This window comes from Cervus elaphus, chromosome 13 (assembly GCF_910594005.1).
Source record: "Cervus elaphus chromosome 13, mCerEla1.1, whole genome shotgun sequence".
Lineage (NCBI taxonomy): Eukaryota > Metazoa > Chordata > Mammalia > Artiodactyla > Cervidae > Cervus > Cervus elaphus.
Window position 1 is genome coordinate 68,801,678 of NC_057827.1, and position 15,188 is coordinate 68,816,865.

General features: G+C 55.1%; 1 protein-coding gene across 3 annotated transcripts in view; it reads left to right on the plus strand.

Moving 5' to 3' along the window:
- The window catches only part of TECPR2 (tectonin beta-propeller repeat containing 2), a 100,498-nt gene that overhangs the window by 47,301 nt on the left and 38,009 nt on the right, over nt 1-15,188 (plus strand). For 2 of the 3 annotated variants that reach the window (XM_043922597.1, XM_043922600.1), the window contains exons 9-16: nt 1,158-2,116; nt 4,244-4,427; nt 6,106-6,279; nt 7,939-8,119; nt 9,338-9,479; nt 12,285-12,525; nt 13,208-13,297; nt 14,618-14,851. In XM_043922597.1, coding sequence (XP_043778532.1) covers nt 1,158-2,116; nt 4,244-4,427; nt 6,106-6,279; nt 7,939-8,119; nt 9,338-9,479; nt 12,285-12,525; nt 13,208-13,297; nt 14,618-14,851 — 2,205 coding nt within the window. The remainder of the gene's footprint in view (nt 1-1,157; nt 2,117-4,243; nt 4,428-6,105; nt 6,280-7,938; nt 8,120-9,337; nt 9,480-12,284; nt 12,526-13,207; nt 13,298-14,617; nt 14,852-15,188) is intronic. The other variant, XM_043922599.1, reaches the window with a different exon arrangement.

Sequence of the window (15,188 nt, forward strand, 5' to 3'; positions counted from 1 at the left end):
ATCATCTATTAGACCAGAGAGTGATGAACTTGGAAGGAAAGCTATGGAAATCTTCAGATGCATCAGTTAATGTTTAGTGTTGGGTATGTCATCAGATACGGGATTTTTTTTTTTTTTTGGCCGTTCTGTGGTGCTTGTGAGATCTTAGTTCCCCAACCAAGAGATGAACCCAAGCCCTTGGCAGTGAACTCGCAGAGTCCTAACCACTAAATTGCCAGGGAAGTCCCCAGATACGGGTTTTTTTTTTTAGAATTAATTAGTTTTGGCTGCACTGGGTCTTTGTTGCCGCACCCAGGCTTTCCAGTGGCAGTGAGTGGGGGTTGTGCTGCATGGGCCGCTTCTTGCAGGGGCTTCTCGTCGCGGCTCGCAGGCTCCAGAGCTTGGCCTTTGGTCATTGTGGCTCATAGGCTTAGTTGCCGGTGGCAAGTGGGATCTTCCCGGACCTGGAATCAAACCCACATCCCCTGCTTTGGTAGGTGGATTCTTAACCACTGCCACAGGGAAGTCCTGGATATGAGATTTAACATGGAATTTTCTTAACTTATTACTCCTTGGTGCCGACTGAGCCTCTCTACTAAAGATCGCTGCAGTATTGAAGGAAAATGTTACCAGATGCTTTAATATCTTAATTACTTTAAAAAACTGTTCTGTGATCCCTCTGTCCCTTTGTTCTTGCGTAGTTAACATTCATTGAAGGAAGCCTCAGAGCCCATCATGCGTACAGTATTCGCCTCCATTTAAAACACCCCTGAGTTGGGATAGTTTGTACTTGAGAGATTTATTCGTCACCAATTACAGCTCCTTCATTTAAGATGCTTTTTTCTTTTCTTTTTTTTTTTTAATCCCTAATATTTTATTTTATTTTATTTATTTTTTTTTTTAATTTTTTTATTAGTTGGAGGCTAATTACTTCACAACATTTCAGTGGGTTTTGTCATACATTGATATGAATCAGCCATAGATTTACACTTATTCCCCATCCCGATCCCCCCTCCCACCTCCCTCTCCATCCGATTCCTCTGGGTCTTCCCAGTGTACCAGGCCCGAGCACTTGTCTCATGTAAGATGCTTTTTTCTTAAGCCAAGTTTTTGTTTTTTAGTTCGTGTCTTGCCACTTGTGTGGAGTCCTACCTAATCTTAACCGTTCTTGTTTCAAGTAGAAGGTGGGAGCAGCACCACGGGCCCCAGCTCCCTTGAGTCGACCCCCGGCTGTGAGTGTCCTGGGGACAGCCCCCAGTCCGTGAGCATGGACCTGCCATCTGTGGCCTCCAGCTTGGGCAGCATCATGGACCGGTCCAGCACAGGGTCTCCTGACCAGGAGAGCAGTCTCAGCGGGGAGGCCGCTGGTGTGCTGCCGGAGTATAGCGACCCTGAGGCATTCAGTGTCCTGGAGGTGCCCCTGCCTGCCCCTGACCTGCTAAACCGAGGCGGTGACGGGAGAGCTGAAATCCCCTTGGACGACGGCGAGGGCGGGACAGAGCTGCCCGCTGGGGTGGTGAGCTCCTCCTGGCGCCCGCCGGAGCTCGTGGAGGGCTCTGAGGACATCGTGGAGCTGGAGGAGGAGCCTCGTCTCGCGGACGGTGGGCCGGGTGGCGCGGCGGAGGCCCGAGGGGACGGGGCCATGCAGCCTGACGGCCCCCAGGGCACTTTCTCAGAAGCCTGCATCCTGGACTCGGCGGCGGTGCCTTCCCACCTCAGCTGGGCCCCCAGTGCAGAGCAGCAGCTTCCGGGGGCCACGGCTGATGAAGGCAGAGCTGAGGAGCCTCCCGAAGAGCAGGGCTTCCTGATGCATGTGGGAGCCCCCCATCACCTCAGCCTGAGTCCCTGGCACGGTGCTCCTGACGCTGACACGGGCCAGACGGCGGTTGTCACTTCCGAGCGTGACCTGGGCGGGGGAGGCCAACCGCCTCCCTGGGCCTCGGCCTCAGCAGCCGGTGCCCAGGAGCAGCCCCCACGGGACCAGGTGCTGACCTCCAGCGACGAGGAGGACATCTATGGCCACGGGCTGCCCTCTTCGTCCTCGGAGACGAGTGTGACGGAGCTGGGAGGGGGCCGCTCCCTGCAGGACCTGAGGCAGCTGGGCGCAGACGACCCTGGGCTGCTCAAGGCCGATCAGGTACAAGGGCTCCTTAAGGGAAGTCACGGGCAAACTGACACTGGGAAGAAGTGAGGCTCCCACTGTCAACCCTGAGAGCCAGGTGTCGGGAGGCCCGGACTTGAGGGGCCTTCCAGCACAGGGATCTGAAATGGCCTGGGCTCCTGCTGACCCGTCGTTCCCAACCAGTAACCGACGGGAGCGGCCTCTCACCGTTGCTTCTGACCCGGGAGGGCCGGCCCCGCGTGGGCACCTGCAGCTCATCGTCCCGGGGAGCAGTTGGGTTGGCCTGGGGCCACTCCAGGAGGAACCCAGTGGGCAGAGGCCTGGCCCCTCGTGGAGGAGGAGGCGAGGAGCAGGCCGGAGGCCGGGACTCCCCGCCCGCCTCTCCTCAGACACACGTCTGTGACTCAGTGTCGGTGCCAAGGCATGACGGGCGTAGAAGGGAGCTTCTCCCTGCAGGACCCGAGGCGGCCAGGCACGGACGGCCCTGGGCTCCAGGCGAGAGAGCGGCAGTAGTCTGGGTCCCTGGGCTCCAGGGCACAGGCTCAGTAGTTGTGCCGCATGGACTTAGTTGTTCCTTGGACGTGGGATCTTCCCGGGTCAGGGATCAAACCCATGTCTCCTGCACTGGCAGGCGGATTCTTTTCAGGGAAGCCCAGCCAGTAATTATCATTAGACATGTTTGGTTTCAGCGCTGTGTATTGTAACTCTTCTTGCTGTGTGGCTGTGAGGCATGGCCTGTGCGGGTGAACTTACAGCCTTCCCCAGACACCTCTGGAACCTCTGTCCCGCCGAGGCACCGTGTTGGGGCAGCACTCACGTGGGCCAGGGGCCATGTTCCACACTTTACAAGTTCAACTCGTTTACTTCTCTGAAAACAAAACCCACGAGCTAGGTGCTCCCATTTCACAGGAGGAAGTGGAGACAGACACTTCGTGGGCTTTATCGGGTCACGTAGCAAGTGGGGCCACGGTGGCCCCAGGGTCCCCTCTCTTAAACTTGGGTGCTGTCTGTCCTGCCTCGAAAGCAAAACGTCCTGCTTACTTGGTTTAAGACAAAGTGCCCTTTCCCTCAGTTTTCTGTGTGTTCACCCTTTCTTGAATGCCTGCAGCTGCCAAGGTCTGTGTCTGGCGCTGGGACGCTGCAGTGCCTGTGACGGGCAGCCCTGGGTATCAGAGTTAGGGAGGAGCCAGACAGTCTGCAGATACTCCCAGCTGAACAGGACTCGGGCGCTGGTGATGAGCGTAGGGCGGGGAGGGGGTGGCAACAGGGCCCCCACCGGCCCCGGCATTAGCCAGGCAGTTCTGGCCTGCACGGTTGGGCTTCTTGGGCAGAACTTTAGAAAGTCCTCGGTGAGAGGGCCCCTGGCACTGTGAGGACCTCACCTGCCTTCACCCAACTCAGCCACCTGGAAAGCCACATTTTGGTGGGTTTCGAGGGGGTAGATAAGGCGTGCCCTGGCGAGCAGGGGCAGCTGAGAAGCATTGGGCATCACGCTCTGCAAAGCAGTGAATGTCCTTGTGTGGGTGATTGTGCAAATACATGCGTTTCTTTTGCTGTTTTAGAAAGCTCTTAAAGTACACACTTTATTTAGCTTTGCCTTTTGAAAGACTCCTAGCAGCTAAACCCTAGTATCCAAAATCCAGTCAGGCAGTGTCCTGGCCAGATGTCTATCAGCCACAGGGTGGACCGCCCGTTTGGTGGCTGCAACAGAACTTTAAAACAGTATCATGTGAAAGCAAAGATAGTGGTAGTGCCATTTCTCCTGTAATGATTAGATGTTCAAAAAACCAGTCTGCATACAAGTGTGAAGTGAGGCATACCTGTAGAATAATAATGTGAGCCCTGGGTTAGGGAAGAGGTTATAGTATCTACGAGAAAGTGTTTATCCAGGGGTGTTGTGGGGTCTTTGCAGGGGACAGCAGCTCCCATCTCACAGTGTTTCTGTTAGAGCTGGTCCAGAGACAGCGGGGCCGGTCTCCGCATGGCTGCTCAGAGGGCCTTTCACAGACACACACACAGTCACACGTACACAGCCCTTTCAGCTCCACGACTTCAATGCTGGCGCACTTTTCGTATTGCCAAGTGTGGGGCATGTGCAGCTGTGTCTTCTGTTGCCGACTCAGCAGGCTCTGTCCTTGTCAGTTTGCAGAAAGCTGGATGGGCTACTCCGGGCCCGGCCACGGCATCCTCAGCTTGGCGGTCTCTGAGAAGTACCTCTGGTGCCTGGACTACAAAGGCGGCCTGTTCTGCAGCGCGTTGCCAGGCGCTGGGCTGCGCTGGCAGAAGTTCGAAGATGCTGTCCAGCAGGTGGCAGTCTCGCCCTCAGGTTTGCCCCTGGCTCCCTGTGCCCGGTCCCCTCCCCACCCCACGCAGCCGCCTGAGCACTCTGTCCGAGCAGACCTGGCCTTTCCTGCAGGTTTGAGGGCTTTTCTCCATGGGACGTGGACTGCTTCATTTGACATCACTGGAAATTGTGTAAATGCAGTTCAGTTTTTAGTTTTTTTTATTAATTGCAGTGGTAACACATGAACATACTCTTGTTAAGTTATACAAATAGCTTGAATTTTGAGGGTATTTTTTAAAGAAATACTAACGTACACACTTCTCATAAGAATAAATGTGTTTCTGTTTCTTAGTGTTGCTTTAAAGCAACTGAACTAATGAAGATGGGCCCATGGATGTGTTGCATAAATTTGAAATATTAGGTTTCTTTCTTAGAAATTGTTTTTAAATGAGCTATACACATCTTTGGGTGAACAAGCTACTCCTGGGCTGTGAAAAGAAAATGCGTTCAGTCCTTTAAGCCGTGATCAGGCCGTTGTTGTCAGTGGGCTGGGACAGACACTTCCTGGGTGAGGGTCTACCCCTGCCCCCATCTGTACAGAGTCTCGTGTTTGTCATAATGTTGGCTGCTCTACCTATTTAGGGAGGGGGGTAGAACAGAAGTATATATGTGTATTTACCTGGTTGTAGCTGGTTTGTCAGAACATCAGAAAGGAAGGCAGACAAAACTGAGCCTGCGGCTTCTGTTAGAGACTCCCTCCAACTCTCCTGGCCTTTGTCACCATGTAAAATGCTAGTTTGTTCAGGGTGGTTTTGTTCTATCTTTTGCTTGTTTGAAAAATATTTTTCCTTGGGGACTAAGATAATCTGTTCCATTAGCTGGCTTTATATAATTGTGCAGTTTAACGCTTTCCCTCTCATTTACCTTTGGGTTCATCTCCCCAGCCAGTTATAAACTTTGGTTCTTTGCTGATTCTGTGAATTACTTTGTGTCTCCACACCATTCAGTCCCTCACCGCTCCAGTGGGAGCTCTGTCTCCACCAGGCTGGTGCTCTGGCTGAGCCGTCCTGCAGGGCCCCGACCAGGGTGGGCTCTCCTCCGCCCGCGCCTCGGGTCGGACCCTCTGTCCAGCCTGTGCGCTCTCGGTGACACTGGTGGTTTCTGACACCTTGCCTCGGTCTCCATAGACAGGCTTCCTGTCTGCCTTCCCTCCTGCCCTCCCTGTCTTCTGTTTAGTAGAAGCCTTCTCTAAGTGGAGAAGGGGACAGCCCAGCTCAGACGCGTCCTTTTCCTGCACCGTGTCCCCTTGGCTGGCCCAGAGCTCACGCTGCCCCTTGGAGTCCCGTCGGGCGTTCTCTTTCTTGGGACACTCACAGTGCCTCAGGACGGCCATCCGCGTCCTCACCCGGCACACCAGTGGCGCCCCTCCTCTCCCATGCGGTGCGGGCCCCTGACGCCCACCCTGTGTGCTGTGTCCTTGAGGCGGGCTCCCCTCCTGACGGCCTGCGTGGTGCCGGCGATCCCCTCCCACACATGAGGAGGCGGCTGAGGGGGGCCCAGGGCCCGGGGGCTCACGCCTCGGCACTGCCCTTCCCCGGTTGGCGCAGCAGCAAAGGGAGCATGTTGGAGAAATCGCTTGCCCACGGCACCCAGAAGCGAGTTTAGCGGGTAAGAATTCTTGGCGTTCATTGGCCCGTGAATAGAATTTTTATTTCCACAGGCGCCCTTCTTTGGAAGATTGAACAGAAGTCTAACCGAGCCTTTGCGTGTGGAAAAGTGACCATCAAGGGGAAACGCCACTGGTACGAAGCTCTGCCCCAGGCGGTGTTTGTGGCCCTGAGCGACGACACGGCCTGGATCATCAGGACCAACGGGGACCTGTACCTGCAGACAGGTGGCTGCCCCGGGGTGACTGCACTTTGGTGGCGATGTGCTTAGAGGCGGTGACGGAGGGCTAGATGCAAATCTAAGTTAAAACATTTCTGGAAAGAGAGTATTTGCCATTGGGATCTATTAGCAGCTTTCTGCTATTCACTCACTTTCAGCCCAGGACATATTTATGGCAGGAATTAATAAAATTATTTAGAATCTTATAGGGCTAACCATTGCATGTCCCTTTTCCTGTGGTATCAAATCTGAAGAGGAAAGAGTAACAGAGAGATGACCTTAGAATCATTTTTCGCTTTAACTCATGACTGAGTTTTTTCAGTCCGGTCAAAGCCCTGCTTCCGTATCCTTATTTACACATGGGTCAGGAAAAAACAACGAGAAATAATCTGCTCCAAGTAGCAGTTTATCTCGTCCTAGGGAACTGCCCTGAGGGGAACGTTTAGCTACTGGAAGAGACTCAGTGGGACTTGTTTATTAAAAATAAACTGTAACGAGAGTCACTGTTTATGTACTGTCAGCAAAATGGGATACGGGTTTCCAAAAACAACATGATTTAGCAGTACCTGGAAATGAGTACAGGGCAGGAGCTCTTTTTCGGTTGTCAAGAGGCCCTGTTGGATTTACGTAAAGATGAGTCTTTTGACCATTAAATACTGCTGCCTCCAAGAGGATGTTTCCGTCTCTGTCGGGAACGGTCAGCCGGGGACAGCTCTGGGACTGGAAGCCCTTCGCACCTGGCTCGCTCTCAGGTGTGGGGGTGCCAGCCTAACAGCAGCTCCTGCCTCAGCCCAGGGGCAGCCCTGCCAGCTTCGGGCCTGTGTGCCCGCCAGTCTCTCCAGCCTGTACCTGTGGCTTCCTTGAAAGTGAAAAATAGCTGGGAAGACGGGCACGTCCAACTTCCAGAGGCATCTGAATGTCATTCCTGCTGGGGAAAGAGGGTGCTTTGGCCTGGGGGTGAGGAGGGCCCCAGGAATCACCTGGGCAGTGATTTCAGCCCAACTGAGACCCATCCAGAGCTACCAGGTTAGAGTCTCTGGGTTTGGCCTGAGGATTAGTGGTGTAAGAAGTCCAGTAGGTGATTCCCACCGCGTTGAGTCCAAGGAAATGCAGCCCAAGGACTATGATACCAAGGGGCACTTTAGTGATGAGTAGGGGCACGTCAGGGAGTGCAGAGGCCCAGCTGCAGGCCAAGGCGGCAGGGACAGGGTTAGGCAGCAGCTGCTCTGCCAGCTCCCTGAGGAGTGGCCTCGGAGCTCATTAGATAGGACTTGCAGAGTCTCCGAGGGCCGTGGCCACTGAGTGTGGAGGGCGTCTCTGCGCACCGGCTCCGCTGGGCCTGGGCCCTCCTGGCTCGGGTCTGGCTGCTCTCCTGCACTGGACTTTGTGTTCTTTCAGAACTTGTTTAGCTACTTGGGGACACTAGAAGGTCCTGAGTTGTTGTTATTCCAGTTTCCAAAGAGCATCCAAAAACACTTCAGGTAGACGTTATATTTAAGCACAATTTAACCATCTTATTTGACTAAACCTTAAAGAGAGAAAATACTGACTACGAAAGGAAAGGATATAACAATACCAAAAAAGAAAAATAAGCCAGCAACAGGATGAGAATGGGGAGTGAAATCCTGACAGTGTGTCTCTGGGGGCTTTCCGCCCTCCCCGGCAGGTCTCAGCGTGGATCGCCCCTGCGCCAGAGCCATGAAGGTCGACTGTCCGTTCCCGCTGTCCCAGGTCACTGCCCGCAACAGCGTGGTGTGGGCGCTGACGGAGCAGCGAGCCCTCCTGTACCGGGAGGGGGTGAGCAGCTTCTGCCCCGAGGGGGAGCAGTGGAAGTGCGACATCGTCAGGTATGCACGCAGGGCGGCCACTGTCCGTGTCCTCTCTGCACCCTGTCTGCTCTCTATCAGCCTGACGCTCCTCAAGGGACCCGTGTGAGCCTCTCCCAGGCGGAGCTGCTTCCCTGAAGGTTTCCAAGGTCGCCGTGTCCTCCAGGATTGTCAGAGTCAACGCCAGCAGCCTGGCCTTGAAGGCGTTCTGTGCCTCCCTCTCACTGGCAGACTGGATGTTGGATCAGAGCTTAGTTTTTAAAATGCTGCTACCCTTGACCAACATTCATCTGTGACCTTGAGCCCCACATGCTCACAGGTCTCTCGTGATGGTTTTTCTGCAGAACTGCCCAGAGTCAGAAAGTTTCTGTTGAGAGTCTCAGATGACTGAGCCAAATATTTTCCTTTAGTATCCTCCTCGTCAGTTGAAATTATCCATGAATTACAGTTTATTTGGTTGCTTTCTACCAGTCAAAATTTTCATTGCACAATTACTGTCAGGTCATTTTTCTAGTGTGAGGTTATTAGTAGTCCTTAGAAAAGTTAGATTAGGATATTCATGGTTTGAGTTTAGCATCCCGGGAAACTTGAGTGAGCTCCTGTTGAGAGCTGGGGGCGGGGCTGGGCTGAGCGTGTGAACGTGACTCTGCCCTGGCCTCACAGAGCTCCCGTCTGGGGGAACCACCACCTGTTAGTGTAGATGGTCCTGAGCCGGATAGGGACCTGCCTCACGGGGGCGCCCCGGCCCCCCTGCAGAGGTCAGGGAGGCGCCATGCTGGGTGGACCGCAGCTCAGCCTTGAAGCTGCTGGGGACGTCACCACATGGCAGAGGGAGGGTGTTGTCCGCCGAGAGGGCGGGTCTGCCAGGCTGCTGCTGCCCCGCACAGCCTGGCGCTGGGGGTTTCTGTTCACTTAATTAGTGGAGGCAGGGGTGGGGCGATGGAGCACGAAGGTCTGGCATCCCCCACACGCCTGTGCTTCTTCCCTGGGTTGTCTTCTCTAAGGAGAGCTCCCCACCGTCTGGGCCTGCAGGGTGTCCCTCAGGTCCCACCGCCCGTCTGAACGGTACACACTGCACAGCCGTTGAACTCAAGCTTTTTCCCTTGGAACGTGCGGGTGGGGCTCATCTCTTGTCCCACACCGAGCCCCCCCTCCCCCGACACTTGATGTCAGCGTCCCAGACACGCTGGGGGGCCAAGAACCTGGGTGCTGACCCCACACTCTTGTCCTCGTTTCCAGTGAGAGGCAGGCTTTGGAGCCCGTCTGTATAACTCTCGGGGACCAGCAGAGCCTGTGGGCCCTGGACATCCGAGGAAACCTGTGGTTCCGGACTGGGGTCGTTTCCAAGAAACCCCAAGGAGACGACGGCCACTGGTGGCAAGTAGGTGTTCAGCCCAGGGCCCGTGCCAGGGCGCCTCCCACTTAGCGCCCCGCCCTTCTCAGGAGCTTGGAGAGCTTGGGTTAGACCAATGGTGCTCCCTCTTACTGTTTGATGAGCTGTGCGTGCCCAAGCGTGTCTGACTCTTTGCAACCCTGTGACCTCCATGAGATTCTCCAGGCCAGAAGACTGGAGTCGGTTTCCGCTTCCTTCTCCAGGGGATCTTCCTGACCCAGGGATCAAACCCACATCTCCTGCACTGCAGGCAGATTCTTTACCCCTGAGTCACCATTAGAGCGCATTAGGAATATCGGGGCTTTTATCACAGAAAGTAACTTGGAACGCTCTTTTTGCCTAAATATGCAGGCTGTATTTAATTTTAATTTTGGTGTTATTTAGAAATTTGATACTACACGCTAAATAAAACCTAGTGACATCCATCTGAAGACCTAGGTAATACTAATATTTATCTCTGAAAGAATGTACTAAGAAAAGAGATTAGATAATAGGTGTGAGAAAACCAACCCACAATTAAAACTCACTATCTCTGCTTGTACAGAAGGCCTGTAAATAAGTGGTATTTGAACAAAGAGAAGGGGAATTTTCCCAGAAAGGTAAACACTGACAAGCAGTGTGGTATAATCGCGCTCTCTCTGCCCCTCCGGCAGCGGTCAGCGTAAGCGTTCGCCCGCAGCCCCCAGCGTGGTGGGCGGAGCCGTGCCGGCGTTCACGCCGTGGGGCGCGCCGTGCGTCTTCCTGCGCGGGCCCCGCAGGCCAGCGTCGTCGAGGGCAGGTCTTCCCTTGGCTGCTTTTAGGTCTTTCAGATGAGCATGTGGAAAAGGAAGTTGTGTTTGCTCTCCGCCTCTAATTAAATATGTCAGGTGCTATTTGAAAAGTTACACAAATGATTCAAAAATATTCTGTGTATTTTGTAACCGTATTACATGGTTTTACACACACACACACAGAGTGTATACACGTACTAAATTCTGTGCTTAAGTAGCCTAAAGAAAGCTAGATACCATTTTATCATGGTATTCAGAACATTACCTTCAGAGAAATTTGACAGAGTCATCGCTAGGGTATTTGGAAGCAGGGCTGTTTTAGTTACTATAGGATTGATTGTTCTGTAGGGCTCGAGTCAGTGTTACGTTTGGCCATTAAACCGTTCTGTTCTTTTTTTTTTAACTTGCATCCTACTTATCGGCCAGGCCTGGAGCTGGGACTGAACGTGTCCCAGGCTTTCTGTGTGGTCTGGCGCCATACCCCATGAGGAAGGGCAGTGGTCCCCAGGCTCTGCCTGGCCTCCTGTGGGCTCTGGCAGAGTCTGCCCGGCCAAGCTGGCATGCGCTCTGCCCATAAGAGAGAAAGAGGCCACAGGCTCTGCAGCCAACAAACACCATTTGCTTGAACCTTGGTGCAAACAGCAACTCGCAGTCAGCCCGAGTTCCAGCACCGTGAGGAAGGGCTGTGTATACACTCGGAGTGCAGTGCTGATTTTATAGCTGCTTCCGTTGCATTTGTTTTGTTTATTACACGTGAGATTCCCTGTCAGGAGTGATTTCACATCACTCAGCATTTTGTTATGTGTGACCTGGGAGTGTGGCCTGCCTGAGGCCGTCCTAAGCGTGGGGCCGTGACGTTGTCTGTAATTAAATCCACCAGGGCAGACAGACTCGGGAAGCTGCGCAGTCAGAGAGCGGTCCAGCAGCCGGAGCTGCCCAGCCAGGAGGGGTTTCCTTAGACGGTGGGGCAAGGCCTCTTACAGGAAAGTGCGAGGAGCGCGTCTGGAGCCTGAGCCCAGGTGTGCTCCACACGTCCAGGACAGGCCCAGTCTGTGCTGCTGCTCCGGCATAGTTACCAACGGTGCCAGTGAGGTCAGGGCCTCCCTGGTGCCTCAGATGGTAAAGCATCTGCCTGCAGAGCAGGAGATGGGTTTGACCCCCGGGTCAGAAAGATCTCCTGGAGAGGCGTGGCTACCCACCCCAGTTTCTTTTTTGGTTGTGCTGGGTCTTCATTGCTGCACTGGCTTTTCTCTCGTTGCAGAGAGCAGGCTTCTCATGGCAGTGGCTTCTCTTGTTGTGGAGCGCGGGCTCTCGGTACACAGGCCTCAGTAGGCGCGGCTCCCAGACTCTAGAGCACGGGCTCGGGAGTTGTGGCACACAGGCCTAGTTGGCTCTGAGGCACGAGGGTTCTTCCCGCATCAGGGCTCAAAGCCACGCTTCCTGCGTTGGGAGGCCGATTCTTTACCACTGAGCCACTGGGGAAGCCCCCACACCAGTGTTCTTGCTTGAAGAATCCCGTGACGGCGGAGCCTGGCGGGCTGCAGTCCATGGGGTTGCAGAGTCGAACATGTCTGAATGACTAACACGTTTACCTCCCTGTTAGGTCATGAATCACTCCATCACTCTGCCTGTACTACCCTTTTAAAAACCATTTTATGATTCTAAGTATTGTACCGGTTGTCCTTTGGAAATTTAAAACAAAATAATCCTCTCTCACTGATGTAGAATAAAAGACTTATGGGGTGCAGCGGGGTGCTATTTAGTCATAAAAGGGATACACGCTTGTAAGAGGTGCATGCGGTAGAAAAGTATGTAAACTACAAGGCAGATGTTGGCATCCCCCTGAATCGACCCCTTGGAGGTAATCGCAGTCAGCAGCCGGGCTGTCCCCACACCTGTCCCCAGTCCTCACCCAAGCGCACGCGCCCGCGGGTGGGGGCGGGGCCTTGGCTCTCAGGCCGCGAGCATACAGGAGGCGCTTGTGACCGCACTGAGAGCGGGGCGCCTGCCCGTCCCCCTCCAGGTGAGCATCACGGACTACGTGGTGTTCGACCAGTGCAGCCTGTTCCAGACCATCATCCACGCCACTCACTCGGTGGCCACAGCGGCCCAGGTGCCCGTGGAGAAGGTGGCGGACAGACTCCGCACAGCGTTCTGGTCCCAGCAGCTGCAGTGCCAGCCGAGCCTGCTGGGCGTCAACAACAGCGGCGTCTGGATCTCCTCGGGCAAGAACGAATTCCACGTCGCTCGAGGGAATCTCATCGGTGGGTGAATTACTTGCAAGTCAGCTTGATGGGCAGCTCCACTTAGAGTCAGCATTTAAAGTTCAGCTTTAAGATCTCCACTTGAAAAGATCATTCAGGCCAGTGGTATGCAGCGTGTGTGATGGAGGCATTCTCTATGCTCTTTATCAGTGTCCTTTTTCTCGTCTGTCATTCCTACAACTTGGATTCACGTGTCTACCTGGTACGTCATCAGTTTCCACTAGGGATGTCGTAGGATATAAGGAGAGCACACGGAGCTTGTTTTTATGTCAGTAATTTCCATTTAAATGAAAAAGTCCTCCCATACTTAGAGTCTAGTGAGAGAATAGTCTATTTCCAAGAGGGAAAATTATCGCACCATGGAAGATGTGAGGCTCTGGCCAGATCTGTAAACATAGGCATAAATGCTCACGTGCCGCCTGGGGCTTCGTTTCTGTGAGTGAACCCTGCTCGGCGGGTCTCCTCCAGCTCGTCTCCCCCGGGTGGCCTCCCCCGACCCTGGGCAGGACTGCAGCTCTGCCCATTGGGCTGGCTCTCACAGTGCCGGTTGGATCTCCAACGTTAAGGGCCCTCCAGAACCAGCTGTGAGGGGTTTTGAAGACCAGTTGAGGCCTAGAACTGAAGTTCTGAAGCGTTCTGAAGTTCTTCTTTCTTTAACACACTCTTCCCTTATTCTTCCCAGGCACTTACTGGAATCATGTTGTTCCCCGGGGGACCGCCTCTGCCACAAAGTGGGCCTTTGTGTTGGCGTCCACTGCCCCCACCAAGGAAGGTGGGTTGGGGTGCCATTGAATGGTTGCATCCATGGTCTGATGTGGTCGAGTTGGGGTGGGAGCCTGGCCATGGTGGTGTCACGGGCGAGGGCCCCCGAAGCTGGACAGGAGAGAAGGGCCTGGTGTGGGGTGCTGAGGGAGTCTGGAGGCGAGGCTCCTTCTGAAGGCCGGGCGCGTCCAGTGTGGCTGCGGAGGCTGGCAGCTGGTACTCCAGCAGCACTTCTCGGGGCCATAGCACAGGCCAGTCAGCACCAGGCTTGTCCGGGTGCCAGGCCATCTCCCCTGTGATCCTGGTTTACGGCGCCTGCTGGCCTCAGTCCCGCCATCCCCCTGGCAGGCAGGCCTCCCGAGTCCACTCAGAACTCAGCCCCTTCTGCAGCTCAGGGCAGCCAGGTGGCCCTGCTGGTGGCCGAAGCATCCGCCCAGGATGGTGCTGAGTCCAGCGAGACGACGCCGTGAGTCTGTGGTTCAGAGGGAGTGGCTGGTGAGGTCCAGCCTGTAGCCGCCAGAATGTCGAGGATTTGGTCAGTGCAACAGAGCGCTCCCTCGCCGGACGGTCTGACCGCAGTGCTGAGGGAGAGAGCTCTGAACACCACGGGTGTCCTGAATGCAGCCGCAAAGCTGAGCTGAGCTGACGGGAGGCCCCGCCCGCCCTCATCTGTCCTATGGGTCGTGACCAGGATACACTGCATTGTAAAAGCCTCACTGCACTGCCTGGGTTGGGGGTGGGGGGGTGGGGGGTTACCAACTGACTCCTCGGGGCTGTTACTTAAATATCTGGCATGGCCATGACCTTATATTTTCAAAATCCAAAAAAAATTTAATTTCAAACTGTACCTGGCCCCAGGTTTTAAATAATATATTCTGATTGAGATTTTATAATTTCCTCAAGTGTGGTTTGCATTTTAAAGTGAGTTAAACCTCAAGGACTCTAAATGGAGAGAATGAAAGCATGTAATTTGAGGGTGAGGAAGGGGAGAAGATGCTTCCTGGCATTCTGGGCCTCCTCCAGCAGCCTCACCCCACCACCCGCCTGTCACCCGGGCAGAGGCTCCTCAGTGGCGTACTGCCAAGGAGCCGCCAAGCTTGCTTCCTCGGGACCCTGGCCGACACACCATGTTGAAGGCTTCCCGGTTCATTATGGAACATCCAAGCTCTGGGCTACTAAGCCAGTGATGTGGGCTTCCGAGATCTGATTTCTTTTGTTTCTTCCGAGTGTGTCGGGCTGGCTTCCTGGTCACTGGCCCTCCTGCCCCGCGGAGGGGAGCGAGGGTGGGCGCCAGGCGGGGCCTCGTGGTGACGCTGTGACCTCTCTGCAGGAAGCTCCCTGTGGCTGTGCCAGAGCAGCAAGGACCTGTGTCGTGTGAGTGCCCAGCACGCCCAGTCCCGCCCATCCACCGTGCAGCTGCCCCCCGACGCCGAGATGAGGGCCTACGCTGCCTGCCAGGATGCCCTGTGGGCACTGGACAGCCTCGGCCAGGTGTTCATCCGGACGCTGTCCGCCAGCTGCCCCACGGGCATGCACTGGGCCCGGCTGGACCTCTCCCAGCTAGGTAGGCTGCCCGCACCGCCGCCCCACCCGCCTTCAGCCGCATCGAGGGGGGACGCCCGACCCACCTCCCGGGGCCCTGTGTTCAACCACGTGACTTCTTGGAGGCCTCTCTGCCGCTCACTAGATTTCAGGAAGCCGATTAGCCGCTCTTGCGGGTTAACAGGCCTCCTAAGGGTCTTGTGAGGAGCCTCTCCTCTCCGCCCCGCCCCAGGTTGCAAGGTCCAGAACCCAGGAGGAACGTGTTCCAGAGAGGGGCCAGGAGAGCCGCTCCTGCCCATCCTGCAGTGTGGCTGCCTCTGCCTCTCTGTGCTCCTCCAGTCTGGGCGCCGGGGCCAGGC